Here is a 21,520-nt window from a genome sequence, read left to right on the forward strand (position 1 = left end):
AATTTGCATCAACAGGAAGCTCTATATGAATACCCCGTTTTATCAATGAAATGAAGTGGTAGTGAATTTTGCTTGGCCGTTATCCTGCCAAGACGCACCATAAAACTAACAAGAGGATTATAGACGTATCGTTCAAGCAAAGGCTATACAAAAGGGACAAATCACATCAGTCAAGCTGAAACAAGTCCAGTGTTTATATTTTCAGAAAATAATTCTATACATAATTAGTATTATTTTAAAAAATACAGTGCAAATAAGCAAAAGCAGCAAACACCAAGTTAAAGCACTGCCACGAAAAACGCTAAAGCCTAACTGAACTAATCCATTAATAACTTCTGATGTTACAGTGCAGCCAGCGGTGGGTGGATTTCAAATCAATTTAAAGTGATGAAATGTTATTTAGTATTGCGTATCAGTGAACATGCTTCATTTGGATGGTCGAGCGCTCACTGTCAAACGATTCAATGCTCCCACTGTGGGTGCTGAATACCGTGAAAATTAATCTTTACTTAGTGTACAAGCTAATGTTGGATTTACTGCTACTACAAGGATTTGATTCAAATATTCTTGCAATAAATTCATTTCTTCACTTGATAGCAGAGTATGAGCGTCTGTCTGTCCAAAGCAGTACCACCATTCAGACTAAAACACTGACTAAAATGGTGTTTAACGTCTACAGTTTCTATTTCTATTTTTAATGTTTATATGGTCACAGTCTGCTGCAGATGTCTAAATTAAGCTGCCAGCAACTCAGATAATTACACTACATCAGTCAGAGATGAGCTCTCAGCTCATTTCCAGTTGAGTGGCAGTGTTTTTGTGAGCACTCTGCACACTTCACACACTTTTCTGGGCAGTTTTAAAACAAGGCAGTTCAAAATGCATTTCCATAATCTCAATGAACTCCCTCAAATTTCATATTCACAAATATGCTCAGGTGACAACTCCACATTATTCTTTTTACAGGCAGTACCAAACACTGAGCATCGTTTCTCATTGCAGGTGGAAATAAAGCTACAGTCATATGTAGGGTGTAAGATACCCGTGCACAGCAGCAAGCAATCAATCAATATGGTAAAGCTTGACAGTGATCAGGGTTTTAGCTCTAAAAGACTAGATGATGGAAAAGCTACTGAATCAAATGAATAAAAAAAGCATAGCAGAGAATATAACTTTCATTAAAAACTATATTATCACCATAAATAACAGCAACCTAGTCCTAGTGTAGTTTTCAGGAGACTCTTCATAAAAGAGTGAATCACGCTGCAACTGAAACTTTCACCAATGCTTTTTTTCAATAAAATACAGGAAATATTTAAACTTGTCATACCAGGAGAGGATCTGTTCGTATCAGTGTTCCTGGACTCCAAAGCACACAGTAGCAAGGATGTACGATTTAGACCTAATTTAATCTGGTTGTTCAAAGTGCACTGACAGAGGTTTCTTGTTCTTTTAATTACCAAAATTGTGATCAGAGATTACAGGAGAAGGACTTTGAGGTCGAGGCCTTTGGTGTCCTGTTATGACCCGGGGCGAAATTTTGTGTATTGCATTTGGTCTTCCACAGTTTGGGGTGGCACCACAAGATGATGAATTGATTCACTTTGTCATATACTGTGTCAATAATAACGACTACAAATGTTCTAGTTTTCTAAATTTTTGGCAGATTGTTTATAAAAACTTCAAACTCCCAAACTAACTTTCAACAATGTTTTTATGCCTCTGCCTTTCCTGCTATGACACGTCACTAAAGGGACCGATTATTCTCATTTCCAGCTCCATATGTTTTATTCTTGGAATCTACTTAAGCAGCTTGGTATGATTCAAAGTTCAGAATAATCATTTATCTCATACTAATTACACTAATAGTACAGTTTCCTGTCCCATCCCTTTAAGCTAGCTCGTTTCTCATTTGCACATCATAAACATCATATCCATTCTCACTGATGTCATTAAGAGCCGAGAGTAGAAGGAGCTGTATGAAACCAAGCATATGGAGCTATTTGAAGCCTTATCTTTTAGCTTACAGGGATTACTCGGGCCATGCTTAATATGAGTAGCACTGCTGTAACAGGTAATTATTTAAGGAGAGAGAAAAGTAAAGCATAATCGGTCCCTTTTAATTAAGCTAACTGTAAACAAGGGTATGCAGTCATTTTTTCCCACACTATGAGCACTGAGTGTCAAATTGTCTAGAGCTAGTATGAAAGCTGAAACCTGGAAAACTAAAATGCCATATTTTCATTTTTTTTCTTTTTTTATCACATAAACAAAACTGACAGACATTCAGTGTTCACTTTGGCTGCTAAGAGGCGGCGACGACGTAACCAGGGCATTTCTGCATGACAGTTAGCTTAGCTGTTTGGCACAAGAACAGTAATGATATGTTGGTAGACATGATGTTTCATAAGAAAATAGAAATTATGCAGCTTGACGTCTAGAACAAAAGTCCACTCTGAACATATAAATAAAAGCCCCTGTTTAAAGTCTTCAGTCCAAAATAATCTGATGTACTGCTGCCGGAGAAGGCAGAGCAAAGGATGGCTTGTATGTGCTTTCCACTGTTAAAGTCTTCTGAGGTTCTTTCTGGAGTTCACAGTCTTCAGAGGTGAAACTCTCACAGCAGTTTGAGGAGTAAAGTCTGTGGCTGATGTTGTGCTTCATTCTGATTGACAAGCAGATTTAGATGCCCATTTTTTCAGGAAGTTGATGGAATATATAAGTCTGTGTGTGTCTGTACACATGGAAGGATATTCAGGCAAAGTGTGAGGAACAAACAGGCACACTTCTTCATTCATCCTCTGTCCTGATTGGCTCTCAGCACGTCTCTCCCAGAATCCTATGCAAGTCCTCGGGTAGGACGCGGCCTTCTTCGCCACGACTTATATTCTTCACTATCCTGCAGTTATACACAACACCAATGCACAAAATCTTTTTAAACATTTCAACATTTAAAAATGGTTGAATTCAAGATTTCTGAAGAATGTGGCCTGTCTTACCACATTCCTGATGAATCCTCATGCAGCAGCTGGATGACATCACCACAGTTAAAGATGATGTCATCAGAGCTGGCCATGGTGCTCTCTACCATCACTCTGTACCTGCCTGCCACCTGGAACAGAGTAAAAACAATTAAAACTGAGGGAACAGTGTATTCAACCCTTTGCCACATGAATGAATAGACAAGACACATACATATTTACTCATTTAGGAACTCATACACCACCACAGGCCGCAAAGAGCATCATTGCACAAAGTATCAGTGTACAATAGATGATACGTCAGTCACAGTGTCCTTCATAGTCATATTGGATGGGGGAAAAATATCAAGAAGGCAGGTCTTATCTAATATCAGTCTCCAGTAGGAGGTAATGAAAAGAGGAAGAAGAGGAAGGAACTGCCAGAAAAGAAAGTTGGAGGATCTTTTTTAAAAACAAAGACATAAGACTTATAGCTCTTATCCTAATGATATTTTGAATTCTGGTGTAAGAAAATGTCAGGCTGGATGCCACCGCTCATTTGAGGGAGGTCTACTAGGTTCAGGTAGGACCTTCCACCTGCTGTAGCTGCACAGCTTAATGTTCATAGTTTTCCCTTAAAGAGGCAGTAGGCTTCATGCAAACACAAAGAAACAAACAAAAAATAAGAGCTAGAATTTTAAAAGCTTTAGTAAGTCCCTCCCATCGGGCAAGCATATTTAAACTGCTTTTAGTAGTCAATGTTCTCTGCATAACCACATCTCGGTTTCTGTGTGAATTCTGTGCATATCTCAGGACTCATGTGACAGTAACAAAATCTCACCAGTGGGGCAGGCTGATCCTCATCCTCCTCCTCTGAGTCTGATAAAGTGGAGAGGTCTGTAGCACCCCAGTCCTCCAGGCCCTCACAGATTGCCACTGAGTGAGCATTCACAGGCCAACCTACAGATGAAAGACAGCTAAAAGAAGTGAAGTGAAACTGCAGAATTTTTCTTTTTCTTTGTTTTGTAAATGAGAAAATTGAACAGTTCATTGTTAGTAATGAAATACTCATGGTAAAAAAGAAAGGTCAGTAAGGTCATTTCCAAACAATCTGAAGTCCATCATTCTACACTAACAAAGGTTATCCACAAGTGGAAAACATGCAATACAGATGCTAATCTTCCCAGAGGTGGACATCCTAGAAAATGTTCATTAAAGTGAGACCATGCAATGCTGAGAGAAGCTGCAGAATACCCATGTTAAATGTTAAAGTTCATGACAATGCAATTAGAAAAAGGGGAAAACCTCTTATCTCTAAAAAGATGGTAGGGCACGATAAAAAATCAAATACAACATATCAGCACAAACACCTCAAATTGCGGTTTCAGGATTAAGGTTACAATTAGGTTATGATTAGGTTTAGGGTTAAATATTAATTTCTTATGGTTCAGGTAAGTGGCTAGGGAAAGCTCCTGTCGATTTGATGTCCTCGCTAAGGTGTAAAAACAAGTGTGTGTGTGTATGTGTGTGTGTTTGTATTCCATTTGTCCAACTCACTGCGTCGAGGTGAATGAACCACAGGATCCGAATGGGCGGGGCTAGTGTGTAGCGACTCCTCCCCTCTGGGAATGTGAGAGTGGCTTGTTGTAGAGGAGCTGTGAGGAACAGGGAGACACGCTGAGCAGCCTCCCACCGGCACGCTGCCCCACGACACACACATCTCTGATGCACTAAACCACATCACAATGGGAACAAGACCAACGAGCACAACAAACAAAACAAACAACAACAACGACATCCACGGTGTCACAAAACGAGCTGTTACCTCAAACACAGTCTGTAAATTAACACAACATTCCACTCAGGTTACAGTCACATATATTTCAGCGCCTGATTTCAAAGGATGTTCGAGGTTATCACATGAAAATCATTTATATCATAGATCGCTGCAATATATGGAAATATTATTTCTACAATATTCTACACAAACACGCATAACAGGCCCTGATTAAAGGGCATTTGCAAATAATTTCCACGTGTGCTTCAACCTGCTTTATGTAGTAGACGGGTGAAGCTTGTCCCATTTAATACAATAACTAGAAAGAACATTAACGCAGTACAATAATAATTGTCCGAATGTTTTAAGCCTTCCCATCTGCTAAATAAAGCAAAAACTGCAATTACTTACAAATACTGTGAGGCCTACACAATTGTTAGATCCACATATCATTCAAAGAGTGGCAATCCTTACAGTATTTCATCATCCATACTGTATATTAGTAAGAATCCAAAAGTGCTTCAAGACGATGTCTGATCGGGGCTTTACCATGCTCAAATTCTTAAAAGAAATCGCTGGTATCATTTAATGTATGTCAACAACTCCCATGATAAGACCAACACTAACAATGGGTCGTGGTCCTCTTTGAGTTTTGTGTTAAAACATTTTAGTCTGAGTTTCTGTTTGTTTGTTTTTTTGTTTTTTTATCATTCTAGTGCTTAAAGTTTGTTGTACTTTTTAAAACTCTTTAATCCTCATTCCTGTGGTACGATAACTTTTAGTTTTTTGAATTTACAGAATATTCTGCGTACAACTTTTCACCCTCAGTCTGGATCTAGGTAAGGAAATCCTGGATGCAATCACAGAACTGTAGCTAGGGTCCCTTCCTCAGTTCAGAGATGATTTTTCCCTTTTCAGGTAAATGTCCTGCTTGACTGCCGGATAAAACCAGCGTTCCTCCCTGTCCAGGATGTGTACATTCTTATCACTAAAACAAGGGCCACCGGTCTGTAGGTGTAAATAGAGTTTTTTCCAGAGGATGCAGCTCTTCTGCTTAATCAGTTTTCCCCGATGTATAACTGAGAGCAATCCTCCTGGCACTTAACAGTGTACACTATATTACTCTGTTTTTACCGGGGGATAGGATCCTTGGTGTGAACCAATTTTGGGTGTAAAGTCTTCTGAGCTTGAAAACCACAGAGACGTGTTTTGGAAAAAAATGCATCAACTGAGACCAAAGAAATCACTCTGATGTGTTATGAAGTGCTTCTCTGACTGAAAACGTAGCAGTGCTCACTTTTCTCATTCATGTTGTTCAGTCAAACGCTTCCTCTCTCTGTGTTTAGCATTTGTCTTTTGGGTACTTCCCGATGCTGATGCTGAGCTTGCTTCATAAGGACCCGGTTTGCTTTATGGTTCTTCCTGTTTTTCTCTGGTACCTTTTGTTTCTCTTTTCAACTTGTGAATTTTGAAATCAGTTTGTGTGTAAATTAGTTTTGCATCCTACATTTTGGCCCTCAAATCTACCACCTCATCTGTCTCTGTCAATACCTTCTAACACCATTTAAAATCTCCTGGTTCCCTATTAAAGATTTCTATAAATGCTCACAAATATGGATTTTAATTTTACATCAAATGTTTAATAATTCTTTATAGTTGTGCACGTTATTTATTTATTTATTTTTTGAATTATAAATAATGCAACTGTTGTAACCTAGTGCCAGTGATTACAGCACTGCAACAGTATATGTCATTGATATGTTTAAAAAGGTTTCATGAACAGTGGAGGTCCAAGCAAAACCCGGCTGAGACTACAAATAACAACATTAGTTTTGATCTCTTTGTGGAAGCTGCTGACAAAGAGAAAATATACCAGTGTTGATAAATTTCCCATAAACTGAATCTCCATGATCTTGCATATTGTGACACACACAAGGCTCAGCCATTACTTGACCTTACAACATGCTAGCATGCCACCTGTAAACATAAAACTGTCATCTCCAGAACAACTCCACAAACACCCACCCGCAAACTCCAACACACTGCAAAGCTCCGTCACTGACAATACTTTGAATAGCTTGCGATCATCAAAGCAACAAGTGCAAGATATTCAAAAGAAAACCGCTCTAAAAGTAGTCTAACTTACAGTTACCTCTTCTAGCACATCCTATCGCTTTAATGGTCACCACAGGATCAAGAATGTATCTGACAGAGTCACTTAAAATAATGTGTTTAAAAGAACGTAATGCACAGCCTCCCTATTACAGTCAATAGGACTTTAAAGCATCGAATCAGAGACTGTTGCAGTGAGGTGAATATGCATGAATATGAAGAGGAATCAAAGCCCGGCAGCACAGAAAGAAACTGTAGCAGGCCTAAATTAAGTGAATGACACTGTCCATGGTGCTGAAAACCAGCAGCTTTAAATATCAGAGCTGAAGACAATGTTGTGCCATCTGCAGGATTTGGCAGTTCAAATCTCAAGGGTAATGACAAAGATGCTGATACATTCACATACGTAGCTACTGCGCACATGCACACTGACTCAGTAACATCAATAAACTGTAAAAAGATTATTATGAGAATTATGATTGTGGCGATGGCGGATATCCTGACTTGTAGGCGGGTGTTATGTGATCGGGAAGTCATTCCAGAAATTGGATTTAAGGGTCAAAACACAATCGTTTTCTTCCCAGAATTTATAAGGTTTTAAAAGAATAGAATCGAGTCATCAGACTTGGGCTGACCTGTTCTCACCACACATGAAACATCATAACAAGCTTCTCTGATGCTGTATGGGGATGAGGGAATTTTGAAATTCTATCCACTGAGTTACTCATACAACCCAGATTCAAAAAAAGTTGGGACACCGTGTAAAATGTACACGATGATTTTCAAATCTTTGTCCCCTGAGCACACAGAGCTTTCTCCACATTTTGAATCATTTGATGATATAATGTCCTGTAGATGATGAGATATTCAGTCTTCACAATTTTAAGTTGAGGAACATTATTCTGAAATTTGTTTCACAATTTGCAGACAGAGTTTTGTGCAGATTGGTGAACCTCTGCCCATCTTTACACGTGAGAAACTCTACCTCTCTAAAGTCCAGCTTTATAGAGACGAGTTGCCATCATGAATGTTAAAATGAGCAAATATTTTTCATGGACCAGTAAAATGCCTCAGCTTGTACCTTTGATATGTTTGCATTATACACAGCGTCCCAACTTTTGAAAAAAGCTATTGAAAAAAACAGAATCTTTTTGGTTTGTGTGACCTGAATAAAAACATTTCATGATTCTTATGTAAATGTTTTTGCACATCCCTACATCATGTGAGGTCATGCAGAGAGAATCACCTGTCAGAGAGAGGGTTGTCTGAAAGCAGAAGAGAAGCTTCATCTAAGAAGATGAGATGACATAGAGGAATGAGTTAGATGTAGAAGGAATAAAAATCCATAAACAACAGAGTAAAGGAAGTTACACTGCTAGGAAGGAGCTTAAGGTTTTAAAACCCCCCACAAAGCACTAAAAAAAAAAACATGACTGAACACAAGTCATATAAATGAAATCAGGCTTTTAAAAAAGGGAAAAAGAACAAGTCACAAAGCAACATCAACATTAATTGAAACCTTGTAGTTTTTGCTGGTTGTTGAGAATTTTTCGAATCTCCATCAGCCAGGCAACTTTGACCTCCACCGTGGGAGCCTAATAGAGACACAGAGTGAAAATAACACACTACTAAGACACTGAAAAGTCTTTTCAGTTACACTTAAAATAGAAAAAAGAGCATCACATACCTGAACTATGTACACCACTTCTCTGCTGCTATACCAGATTTCAAATTTTTTCACATCTCCTTTCACATTGTCCGTGATTCCCACTGCACTCATCTACAGACAGAGAGAAAAACTGTAAATTGGAAACATAAAGTGTTTGAGTCGCCTGATAATGTGAGAGAGTTTTTCGTGTTATTACTCTGAGGCACGATTTGAAGCTGTAGAAGGGCGTCCTGTCGTGGTTGTCCTCGTCTCTGCGCTTGCAGAAGAGCAGGGCGTGCTCGTAGAGGAAGAGGTGCCTCTGCATGGGTTTGAATCTGGCCAGCTCTTTCATTCGCACCGCTGCCCTTTTATGGCTGATCCACACGCTAAAGCTGCCTTGCATCACGACACGACCCAGATGGCTGAGATCACCCTGTGTCAAGGAGACAGACAGATGGATACGCTCAAGACTCAAATCTGCAGCTTGCCAGCAAAGTAATATACTGAAGGTTTTTCCACATGCACAATCTATTCTCATCACAACCAGTAAGAAAGATTTTGTGCTTTGCTCTAATAAGATTAAGTGTGATGAAAGGTCATAAATCTGCGAACCAGTAATGTGATTGTGTGTCTGCTGTTTTATTTGTTGATTTGACTGGCTGGTACCTGATATCCGGTGATGGCTATTTGATGCATGGAGTCATTGACAGACTTCAACAGCTCCAGCATGGAGTCCAGAGCCTCCTGGAGTTCACAGCGGTATCGCTCCTCTGTGCAGTGCTTTAAAAGCTCCTGAACAAGGACAGGCACACAGCATGACATGTCAGTGGATCTTACTTTATCTAATCTGGTCTGCCTTGATGTCTGTCCACTTAAATGGCTTTATGCACATGTAAATCATTGTCAGCCTGTCTGTGACTCTGCAAATTGAATAAATGGATCCAACCTGTTGCTGTCGATTAGTCTCTGTGCCTTTTAAAATTGTGCGTGTCCACAAAAGTCATTTTTATTTGTCTGCATCTCTGTTTCTGTTGAAATAACCTTGTCTCTATGTGCCAGCGTCACTTTGTCCATGCGCCAATTCAGACAAAAGCAATTACTGTATGGACGGCTCGTCCACATGAGATATTACTGCTATTAAAAAAGCACAGCAAAAAAAAATTATTACCGCTAATAGAAAGAAAAAAAAACAGAGGTTAGGACAAGAACCGCAGGCTCACAGAGCTCAGTCTTCTATCAATATTCCCTCTTGCAGCTCAAAGTTCAACGCACAGACATTTTCAATTATGAAACATGTTTGTTTTCCTGACCTACTTTGCTGTAGCCAATAACATTAGAAGCACTTTTTTTCTGGTGATGAGTTGATACACTTTGCGCTGTATGAGGGTGCAGTTAAATTTTATGGCCTGGATGATGAATGTCTGAGAAGATTTTGGTACATGACTTACCAAGTAATACACAATAACATAGTGGATGAAAGCAAATATTAACATTTTCACCACCGGAGTATTTATTTGAGCTTCTGAGTGACTCATGAATCAGTAATCATTCAAGATCTCCCTGAATATTTTTGTTCTATGAATACAGATGCACACTGTAAATCATGAGAAAGTTAGGTTTTTTTAACACAATTGCATGTTGTAAAAACATTGATTGCTGTAATATTTTGTGACTGGCAGGGGTCGTGCTAAGTTGATGGTAAAAAAAACCCAGAAAATAGTGAAAATAGTGAAAGTTCATGTATTGCATGTATTGTTCATTTGTAATACAATATCTGATTTTAAGCTTTAGTAGCTATGTTAGTAGCATACTGATCTTCATTAGGTATATGAAAGTTTTTTGTTGTTGTAATTGCAGTTGTAATTAGAGCTAACCTATACAGAGACCGATAGCCATATCGATATTTGATGAACATCAGTATTATAAAAATCTGCTATTATGATATTTCTCCAGACACACAACACACAAAGTGTGAACAGATTTCTCTGATATTTGTCATATGTATAGATTTACTCATAACACGGTATAAGTGTGTTCCGGTGTCTTGTTTTTATAAATGTCAATAGCAATAAATCAGCAAATAGCTAATATCTGATACGTCAGTCGGGCTATTAATGAAATTATAAGTCAAAATTTACATTTCTTTATTATACATTGAACACAGACTGAGAATTATTCATTTCAGTGAGTGACCTGCATTACTAATAAATTTTTATAGCTCAAATGTAGAAAACCTTGAGCAGCAGCTGGTACTTGGTGAGGCGTTGGACTGGTTTCAAGAGGTAAGAGTCCAGACCTAACTTGTGATCAAGCTTCTTCTGGCACTCCTGCAGAAAGAAAGAACAGGACACAGAGACAGAGAGATCAAAATTAGTGCTGTCAGCGTTAATCTCGTTAAAATGACGTTAACGCCATAACTGCATTAACGCGGATCACCCCGTGGGAGGGGCTGCACAGTGCTAACGCGTTAACGAGCTAACCGCGCTGACGCTATGCAGCCCTCGCACGGGGCTAGCCGCGTTAACGTCATTTTAATGAGATTAACGCTACAGCACAAAATCCATTCTGAACAAAAACTGTGCCATAACTACAAAGTGAAAGTGAGTGCATCGTGTTGAATGTGTGCAACTACCTGAAAGAACAGCGAATCAGCACACTGTCTCCAGAGCAACTCTGAGCGAGGCTTGTTTTGGCAGTAACGCTCGTACACCTGGAACTTGTCCTTCTGCTCACACACAAATGTACATTTAAACATATTATGTTATATCACATGTAAAGTCCTCGTGTTTTTCATCACATCTTCCCTCACCCTTTTCAGAAAGCAAGCCCCCACGCTCTCTGGTGTCTCCAGGCAACTCTGCAGATCTTGGAGGAAGATCCTGTAAGGAGAAACCAAGAGGAACATAAAAGGAAATTGGATCAGCATGAAAAGACAGAAAGGGACAGGAACAGCTTGTGAGCTCTGTGTGTTTGTGTGTGCGGCTTGCCTGCTGTGGAACTGGTAAATCTCTGGCATGTTGCCGAACAGAACGTCCTTCTGGCTGCGCAAAGCTACAGGAAGAAGATTAGCCACAGAGGGGTCCTCCATTTCTGCCCTGTAACCCTGATAATTGCATAGGCGAGAGGTAGTCAAGGGAGAGGAGAGATGGTAAGGCAAGCCAAAGAAAAGGAGAAAGTTTTAATTAAAAAAGTCAAGAAATACAAAATGACAAAACAAGTCTGGAAACCCTGTCATCTGATGACCACTCCGTGGATACTCTGGCCAAGACTTGTTCTTCTGTGCCCTGGTTAATGTTGACGTTGATGAAGACAAACTAGAAAAGCTAACAAACAACTAAATCATAACCAGGTAATAGCCAGTGGTTTCAAGATTGCCCAAGATTTCAAGATATTCCCTCCTCATGCTGTCAGTGTTACCCAGACTAAAAATTAAATCTAGAAAGCCCCTGTACCTAAAATACTGCCCATTACTATTCTGTATACAGATATGTATATCTATAAAAATTATGAAATATCCAACAAACCAAACAATACCATCAAATGATCTAAACTAACTCACCAGAAGGACGGAGAGCAGTTCATCCACATAGATCCTCTCTGTAGCTATCAGTTCCTTCATAATATGGCTAAAAAGAGTGAACGTAAACATAAACAGACAAAAAAAAACCAATGTAAAACTACTGTGTAAGCTCTGACACTCGCACAGGAAGAAGCTGAAAGGCTCCTAAACGGATCGCACACATACACCTAAAACAACTAGCAACATTAGAGTCACAATTAACATTTAAGACTGTGTACCGTGTGACCTGCTCTGGGTTGTCCTCTGCCTCTGAATCAGTTTCAGGGTTGGGTCCATATAGACAGCTGCGGTTGCCTTGGTAATCATGCATCACCTCGATCTGACGAAACACATACATATCACGTCAGCTTAAACTTTCCGTGGAAAAGTGAGTAAAAATACACGTTTTAAACACATGTAATAAACAAAGAGTCTGCAGATCTGTTACCAAAGTTGCCCTTTTTCAGACACACTCCTGCTACTGGAAATATTATTCTGGTGCATGCTGGGAGATTAAAAATTGTTTAATGTCGCATGCTCATTGGGTAATGTCTACTAAGTTCAAGTCTGCTGTGCATGTATAAAAATATATTTAAAAAGCAAATGAAAGCAAACACACCAAAGTTTTCTCCTGCAGTGAAAGAGAAAACACACACACACACACACGTATATATGTACATATATATAGACACACACCTTGGGTTGGCTGTTGTTCCTCCTTGCAGCCCTCTTGCCGGGAAGCAGATCAAAGGAGAACTTGGAGTTCAAAACATTAAAGTCTACACCTGTGGAGGATATCGCACATATAAGAAAGAACAAAAAGGAAATGCTGGCAAAAGAGCAACAGCTCAAGACCTTTAGAGCGCAGTCAAGAACAAAGCTTGGTTAAACTGTTGAATGCAAGAGGGACATGGAGGTAGAATAGGGAGATAACTGTGCCCAAGAACATCCTACTCAACAACAGACATGAACCTCTTCAATGCTCAAAATATCTCCTGTGCTTTATCATACTTTCTACTGCAAAACAGGAAGAAACCCCATTAGGATTGAATTGTTGAGTATGTGTTAAGAAGAATGCAATGAAAGATGTTCTACCATGTTTGGGGGAGAAAAGGGGTGACTTGCAACGCTGGAAAGTCTGGTCCGGTTCTGGCCGAGGGGCCACCAGCTGTATGGGTCGGACCTGCACGTCCGCCAGTTTCCTCAGACACTGCTCCCTGTTTCTGATCATGCACTGCATTGAGTTCAGCTTCTCTGTCACCATGGAAATCTGGGACTGGACAGACACAGAGCTACTGTAGTAAACAACAGTGGTGTAAAATATATGTGTGTTTGTGTCAGCAGTTTCAGGTTACCTGTAGCTGCGGGGTGAGTATGGCTTGAAATTCAAAGCTGAGAGTATCCTGGCTGTTTTTCATGGCTGATGGCGCCCTCTCCTGGTGGCAGCTGAGGTACTGCAATGCTTCCTGAGCTCCTTCTCTGGTTTGGAACTTGTCCACCATCTGGCTGGCCAGTAGATAGGCACCCTCGTCGCACCAGCGAAGGGCCTGCTCACAAAAGACTGCTAAATACAAGACCGATTCCATGGCAACACTTTGTGCTACAAGAAAGGTGAATGATTGCTAACAGAGCAAATATTTGCTTCAGTCAACAACTGACTTGCAGATGAGAGACTTTTCTTTGTCGAATTTTTCTCTAGGACAGAAGAGCCTAGAGATTTATAGATTTATAGACAACTATAAATAGAGGCATATTTGTGATTTGGGGCTGTATAAATAAAAATGACCTGATTTTCATTAATGGCAAGAGGAAGATTCACAAGTAGATCATTCAGTCAAAAATGCACAATCATCAGTGTATTAATTTTGCTGTTTTCATTTAAGTTTGTATGCACAGATCTTTGCATTTCTGCACGTGTGAGAGTGGCCTGTGAACATTTTTACCTCCTCAAGGCAGCCCAGCAGGTCTCGTGTTCGAGTGAGCGAGGCCCTCTTGGTGCGTATGGCGATGGTGATGACATCACAGTAATGTCGCAGCTCATTGCAGCGCTGGATGATGAGCGCCAGGGCGTAGTGGTGGTTTGCAGCCAACTGGTGACCGTGTAGAATCAACACCTGGGCACGAGCCATCTCCTCCTGATTCAAGCAGAGACAGAGGTTTGAGGTTTTAATGACGAAAAGGTCCGACAAGAACGAACCTGAACAACATGCAAACTCCATCAGTACAAATTATAAGAAAAGCCTGCCAAAAGCCATAAGGGTGTTATGTTGGCTTTGTTATGTTTTGGTGAGTTTTGTTGTGCATCTAGTTTCTCCTTCCTCCTGTGTTCTCCTGTCTTTGTCAGACTTGGTGTTAGTTTTCATGTCTTAATGTTAATTATTTAGTTTTTAGCTTATTCCTGTTTAACTCTAAAGGTTATTTCCATCATATAATAGTCTCCCCAACCCTCATAGTTTCTAATTGCTGTGGATTGTTTCCACCTGTGTCTCATCATTCTCACCTATATATAGTTATGATTTTCCCTCCTGTCCTTGTCGAACCATCTATTGCACTCCTGTCTTTCTAATCCTCATTTTTTCATGGTGGACTTTGTGTAGTTTTGAACAGAAATATAAAAGGATTGCATTTTGTTGATTTGTTTGTCTCTGGGTCCTGCATACGGGTCCTCTCTACACCACGCTATGTGTGGAAGAGTAATTAAAATCCCACTTTGACCCGCTCTGTGTGCGGAGGTCTCTTGCTACTAGTTTTCTGCTAGCAGAATGCCTTTGCAAGTGCTTGGAGAGATATGAAGTCATATTTGCTGGAGTTCATAGCTGTTTTCGGCCAGAACAAAAATTGCACATTACCAACACAATATTGAGAGTTCTCATGATGGTTTGAAGTGCATGTAGCTGAAGTTTAGAAGAATCTGTGGAATGCTAGGTTGTGCACCAAAGCGAATTGGTTTTGACAGCCAGTGGCCAGAATAGACTTCATGGGTATATAACCCAGTTACAGATATCACTGAAATGACTTGGCCTGCTGCTCTCCCTGCCTCAGGCTTCCTATGTGTCCACATGGAAGGGAAGGTAGATTTGTCTGGTATTGTGTGTTTGCTTGTGTGGGTGATTGCTGCTGCTCTCGCTGCCTGCAGGCATTTAATATATGAGCATTGAAGGGCAGGAGGAATGCTCTCTTTGCCTTTGGGCTTTCCACATATTCTCCTTCAGCAGTAATCTGCTGAAGGAGAATAAATCCTATTTTGGATAAACAGATATACATTTTGGCCCACTTGCTTAATTTCTTCAAGTCACATGTGAGATGTTAATTGTGTGTGTGCATGTGTGTCACCTGAGCACGTTTGTCCAGTGTATCCAGGTCTTTAAGTAACTGTTCTGTCTGAACCACTGTGTTCCCCAAAGAGGCAATCTCCTTCTCCTGGGCAGAGAGCCGCTCCAGGACCTCCTCCATCTACACACACGATACCAAATACAAAACAGTGTGACTCTGATCATGAACTACTACGACTCGTGAAAAGACATCGGCACCACTTATCACACCTGCTGGAAACTGCTTTCATAGTGTAGCAGCTGCAGGTACTGCTGCAGCTTCAGGTGGTGTTTCTCAAAGAAGCCATCAAATGCCTCCTCCATGTCTCCGAGCTGTGCCAGGAGCCTAAAACACACACGCCACATGACACAACTGTCTACTAAAAGAACGATTTAATAACATTAGAAAAGGGTATTAAACTGAGAGTGTGTCTTTCATACTCAAGCCGAGCTTCACTTATCCTCTGATGGTTTACCTCTTAACAGTGTCCATGTCTGCTTGTATTTCCCTCTCCTCCTCTGCATCTCTTTTAGAAGCTTTGACAGTTTCCAGGTTTGACAGCAGGAGGCGTCCTTCTTTCAGCACATTCCTGATATCATCCTAGATCAGTACAAAATTGATGCAAAAAAAAGAGAGAGAGAATGATTAAGTACAGAAAGTGACAGATACAGTGTGGGTGAGCAGAGAGAGGCAGGAAATGATTGGGAGTAAAACACCACCTTCATCTGTCGGTATCGGTGTGTGTGGGAGTGCAGCAAGAATTCGATGGCGTTAGCCTCATCAGGAAGTTCGGTGTCTGACAGCTCTGATCCGAAGCTCTGGAGCAGCTGGGCAATCTCTTTAACTGTCACTGCAAACGTCTCGATGGACTGCAGGATTACACATTTGCACCCAAACCAAAAAAAAAGAAGAAAAAAACACAGAAATAAATTATTTGTATTTCAGTTTTTTGATGGTTCTCAAAATTAGGCATATAAATATGTGGAAAAACTAAGTACACCTAATGATTCAGGAGCTTGTTGAACAACTTTTAGCAGCAATAACTTGAAGTTTTTTATATGACTTTATCAACTCCCACATTTTGGTCCACTCTTTGATTGAGGTTTGCAGGAATTTGTTTTTGCACAGCTCTCTTAAGGTCTCTCTGAGCATTGCAATGTCCGATCTTGGGGTGAATTTGCTAAGACTCATCTCCTGGGAAGAGTGTAGCATAGAGTTTACAACCACTTAAATGCTCCTTTTATAAGTGTTGGTTACACTTGCCAATTATCAATTAATCAAGTGCATTTGTTTAGTGGTACGCGGATTGTAGTTAACCTTTTAACTCCAAAGGAAGCACTAAACGTGTACTTAGTTTGTAACATGACTGTATATGAAAACTTTCTGTTTCACATGAGTATATAATACAGAAGAATTAAACATAAAGTAAAAGATCAAAAATGAAGGCTTAGAATATTTATAAAGACACATTTTTACATTCCCAGAACAAGCTATCATGGCCTGTTAAATTTAGCAGCATAGACAGTTGTCCTGGATACTAACAGAATTAGCATGACAGAAAACATGCCAAGATAAAGTGGATTATCTAGTATCTGAAGTGCGTACTGTTCGGAGGACGACCCAGTCGCTTTGGCAGAACTGCACTTTTGCAGTGAAGTCTGTTGTCAAGTGATTTTCATCAATGTAGCGCAGCAGGTCGCCAACAGAACGCAGCATCACCACCTAGAAAACACAAACACGAGGCAACCGGCTGTTACCTGACCAGTGTTGCACCGCAGCTGGCATTTTAAAAGGTGACAAAATTAAATATACATGCACAGGAGTGCTCTAGTTTTTAACCCCTTCTCTCACCGGCATCTTTAACAGAAAGTCATCCTGACTGAAGCGAAAGCCCAGGTCGGTGCTTGATGATGGACTCGGGGCAGAGCTTAACAAACTGCTGGGGTTGAGCACCAGGATCAAATGTAGATTGCCTGGAAATGAGGTCTGAAAGAAGAAACGATATCATTCCCTCAATTTATCAGTCATTTAAAGAAATGATTGGTATGTTAAATGTTTGTGAAATAAAGATAAGCATTATTTAGCACAAGCGATATTTTTCCCATGTTGTTCATGTTCCCCCTGCTGTGGTTATGTGTCCTGCTAAGGGGGCTCACCCCACAGATTGACAACCCCAGAATTAAAGAAAAAACTTGCTGCAACATGTCCAAATGCAATATCTAATATGCGAAAAGGTCCTCTTCATGTACAAGCACAGCAGTCAATTTCTGGTAGCTACTTGAGTTGGGCCAATGTAATTAACTACTACTAGGTGGACTAATTGGTTTCTAATGAAGTCTAAAGCAGTCTTATTCAGAAATGTGAACAAACTCTAATTCATGGGACAGAAAAAACAACAGCCTAACAATGTGGTAACCGGAGTTATAAGGATTTGTTCCTGCATTATCTGATGACTGCAGTGTGAGAGGGTTGAAAAAAGTCAGACGAGTCATTCAGAGTCACTGACAGCTGGATGTTGTTTGTCATGGAGTCTAGCAAAGCTCAACACAGCCTCAGCATCCCTCTGTGTCAATCTGGGGAGTCTTTCAGCCTCTGCAGCACTTCAGAAGGTCTGACGGTCAGCTTCTCTGGCTCACTCTGCTCTATGGTCACTCTTCTCTCTTTTTCACATCACCTGTCCACATCTCTCCTCCCACACCACAGACTGTAAACAGCATCCGCTTTACAAACTCAAAGAATGCCACACCTTCTGTTGCCACTGAAGTATTACTTTTTCCACATGTTACTAGGTTAGTCATCAAGCATGTTTACTCTTTCTTCATAAGCCTGCCAGTGTTTCCATTTATCCAGTTTCCCTCTCCTGTGTGCAGGCTCAGATAACATGAGGCTGAGGAGTTAATAAAAATGGAGAAGACTTCTATATATAATGTAAGTCTCTTTCAAATCTGAGAAACCTGGAGGGTAGCTTATCTGTGTCTCATGATGCATTATTTTCACTTGCTCATCTACTGACGTGTGCAGTGTAATCTAATACACAAGCAGAACCTCAAGGATGCCTCATTAGGTTTTTTTTTTTTTTTTTTAAAGCGCATTAAAAGCCATCAAGTCTGTGATCAACTATAGCTGTGGAGCTTTTTTTGGACACCAAATACACAGACTGATACTCTGCACACACTACAAATGTCCCAGGTAAATAATCACCCAACTGCACACAGTCCCTCTTGATATTTACTAATACAGCAGCCATGATGGAGGTAACTTGATAGCTGCAGACTTGTAGGCACATCTGCACCAAACAACTGCACAGAGATTTGTGTGAGTACTTTAAATACACAGGTTTCAAAATGTGTTACATAAAGCTGCACAACTTGATCCCTCTGTGTGTGCAGACTGCAGAGCCAGAGCTGATACAGCCTCTTGTTGTTCTGCACCTGCAGCTACAGCCCAAACATTTGTCATTGGCCTGTCCTGGTCCCCGACACAGGCTCTTTAACACTGAACTGCCGTCCAACTGCGACCCCTTTCTTAGGCGTATTAAATATGTAATGCGGTGCGAACACATCCCAGCCTCTGTGTCGCAGCACCTAACAGTCTTAAGAAAAGCTCGTCTATATCTCCGCTGCAGCATCCTCATTCTCGCCACCCCGTTTAAAGCCTCCCACCTCCCGGCGGATCTTACCGCGGCCCGGCGCAGACGGGGGAACCCCCGTAGCGGGTTGGACTCGGCCATGGCTTTTTAGCGCTTCCTTGTTCTGCCCTGTCCTCACTGGTACCCGGAAAGTCCGCAGCGGGACGTGGTGTCGGGGACGAGCAGCCGCAGAGATGGCACGGTAACCTCCACTGCAGTGTCCGGATAGGCAGAGCGGCGCGCACCTCAGCAGATGCACTTCTGCTCTGGACCAGGATGGTGGGGTGTGCTTCACCTGACGTCAAAGCAAAAGGAAGTTGGCTTACACAAGTCTACGTTATCACCATTATTCCTGTGACCAGACGAAATAAGAATTAAATCACTCGACTTACTGACAAGAGACTGACAAACTCTGCACAATAATATTATATTTGTATTATAATTTATTAACTTTAAATCTCACATCGCTGACACTGATCGTAAGTCATAAGATACCGGGAGATTATCTATGAAACAGGTGTACAAAAAATAAATAAAAAAAATAACATTGAAAGCTGTATGGAAATATGCCACTGGTCCCGCTAGATGGCGCTTGAAACTCAGGATACGATGAGTCACCTGCGGATCACCTTTTGGCATCAGAAGCACGTGAACATGAGGAAGCAGAGGCATTTGTGAAATCTAGGGGCAGCACAGCTGAAGATAGAGGTGTCACTTTAAGAGGCGTATAACACTGAATTAATGAATGCATGTATGATTTTTATTGACATGGTATGAGGGAGGAAAGATTAATTTAATGACAAGTAAAGATGGAAAAATATCCCACAGCTGAAGCGCTACCAGCAGATCCAAATATCGATAGTATTGGTACCATCACTGGCATCAGTATCTTTGTTTCTATCTTCAAAGTCCAGTATTTATCCTACTGTCCAGCCATCTATACATTCTCTTCCGCAATTCTGCAATGACAGGTCTGTCACAAGGCTAACACACAGAAACAGCCAATCATTTACACTCACATTCCCACCTACGGGCAATTTGGAATCACCAATTAACCAAAGCCCGGCACATTTACATTCCAGGTCTATAAAAACAAATACTGTATCAATATGTAAGAAAACTGTCTTAACTAAGGGCAGTGCTGACACTGGATTGACCAATCAAATCTCTTATCGCAACCGTCCCGCCCCCTTCACCCCTGTGCGCTCGTGTACATTTTAGGTGTAAGTGTAAGTGCATAACAGCGATTAAAGACAGACAAACAAAAGCGAAAAGCTGTAGCTGAAAAGAGAGAAAAAGAAACTGGAAATTGAATAAAATGTGTTAAATTAACAGACATGCTAGCTGTCAACAACTAACAAGCCCTCACAGTCACAAAGAGTTTCTATAGCTAGTACCAGCTGTGGAGAAGTGAAGAAGAGACTGAAGAAGGTGGTAAAGTGGTAAGAAAATAATTAAGAGGGACATAATTAAGATATGAGAGATTCAAGGATTCAACTAAAATGAATGCGTACTTTGACTTTGACCCCTGCTAATGGCTAAAGTGTAGCTTTTAATTGTCACAGGCAGCACTGCTGATTGTTTTTCCTTATGCAGACCTGGCTGTACGTGGTATTACTGCAGAGTGGAAGGGTTCAGAAAACATTCACAGCAGCTCAGCTAGCGAGTAGAGGAACACGTAAACTTACAGAGAGGGGGTCACTGAATACATAAAAAGTCGCCGAGGCTCTGACGAACTGCAAAGTTCCAACTTCAGCACTAACACTGTGTGCTGGGAGCTTCATGGCATGGGTTTCCATGGCTGAGCAGCTCCTGTAGGTGTAATCTGCATGTGCCCCAGTGCTTTTGTCCACGTAATGTGATGTTCACGCTGCAAAGTATAAATTAGCATCTGCTATAGATGCTATATATATATATATATATATATATATATACACATATATGTATATGTGTGTGTGTGTTTCTTTTAGAATGTTTAAGTATGTAATGAGAATAAAATTATAAAATGAATATTCCTTGCTTGATTGATATGCTATATGTATGTTTTAAACATCAAATAAAGATTTCTTTCAGCTGTTACATGTGAATGTGTTTTCTTAGAAATATATGAAGGGTTAAATTTATATATTTTTGAATGATTTTAAATAAGTTTAAATTGTATTTTGAAATATATTTTATAAATATATTTCAAAATATAAAAAAACAGCCAAAAAATATACGTGTTAAAACACATTTCAAAATATATTATAAATATATTTTTTAAATATATTTTAAAATACATTTTGAAATATATTTCAAAATATGCAAAAAATGGCCAAAAAATATATGTGCTAAAATACATTTCAAAATATATAAATATATTTTAAAATGTATTTTAGCACATATATTTAGCACTAGTCGGAGACTTGATTATTTTCTTCAGCGGTTCTCTGATAGATCGGGATCAGTAGTTTTCTTTTTTTGCTGTAGATATCCAACCTGATTGACATTTCTTTACTTTGACTCTGCCATTACCATCTCTGCT

General features: G+C 40.2%; 1 protein-coding gene across 2 annotated transcripts; it reads right to left on the reverse strand.

The window, feature by feature from the left end:
• Positions 1–170: 170 nt before the first annotated feature.
• On the reverse strand, positions 171–19,291 carry mcf2b (MCF.2 cell line derived transforming sequence b). Of its 2 annotated transcripts, none has more exons than XM_084940580.1 (26): positions 19,048–19,291; positions 17,220–17,354; positions 16,974–17,090; positions 16,088–16,237; positions 15,844–15,968; positions 15,599–15,713; positions 15,390–15,509; positions 14,000–14,191; positions 13,412–13,603; positions 13,152–13,332; positions 12,753–12,841; positions 12,296–12,396; positions 12,057–12,123; positions 11,485–11,600; positions 11,307–11,376; positions 11,130–11,222; positions 10,732–10,824; positions 9,164–9,289; positions 8,715–8,930; positions 8,537–8,629; positions 8,369–8,444; positions 8,096–8,138; positions 4,518–4,615; positions 3,802–3,920; positions 3,000–3,112; positions 171–2,899 (listed from the first exon to the last, which is right to left on the reverse strand). In XM_084940580.1, the coding sequence occupies exons 1-26, from the start codon at positions 19,096–19,098 to the stop codon at positions 2,818–2,820; spliced, it is 2,973 nt and encodes a 990-aa protein (XP_084796706.1). In that variant the 5' UTR covers positions 19,099–19,291; the 3' UTR covers positions 171–2,817. The 2 variants fall into 2 exon arrangements, with proteins under 2 accessions (XP_084796706.1, XP_084796705.1); XM_084940579.1 differs by having other exon boundaries at positions 4,518–4,690.
• Between the last annotated feature and the right edge of the window lie 2,229 nt (positions 19,292–21,520).

Source organism: Perissodus microlepis, chromosome 10 (assembly GCF_051167445.1).
Source record: "Perissodus microlepis isolate ML-2025 ecotype Zambia chromosome 10, ASM5116744v1, whole genome shotgun sequence".
Classification (NCBI taxonomy): Eukaryota; Metazoa; Chordata; class Actinopteri; order Cichliformes; family Cichlidae; genus Perissodus; species Perissodus microlepis.

Bases quoted from the DNA above. Each gene is read 5' to 3' on its own strand.
- mcf2b (XM_084940579.1), bottom strand. From the start codon at position 19,098: ATGGCCGAGTCCAACCCGCTACGGGGGTTCCCCCGTCTGCGCCGGGCC. The intron at 8,931-9,163 runs GTACCAGCCAGT...TCCTTGACACAG, and splicing joins TAGCCATCACCGGATATCAG to GGTGATCTCAGCCATCTGGG. The intron at 8,445-8,536 runs GTATGTGATGCT...TGTCTCTATTAG, and splicing joins AAGTGGTGTACATAGTTCAG to GCTCCCACGGTGGAGGTCAA.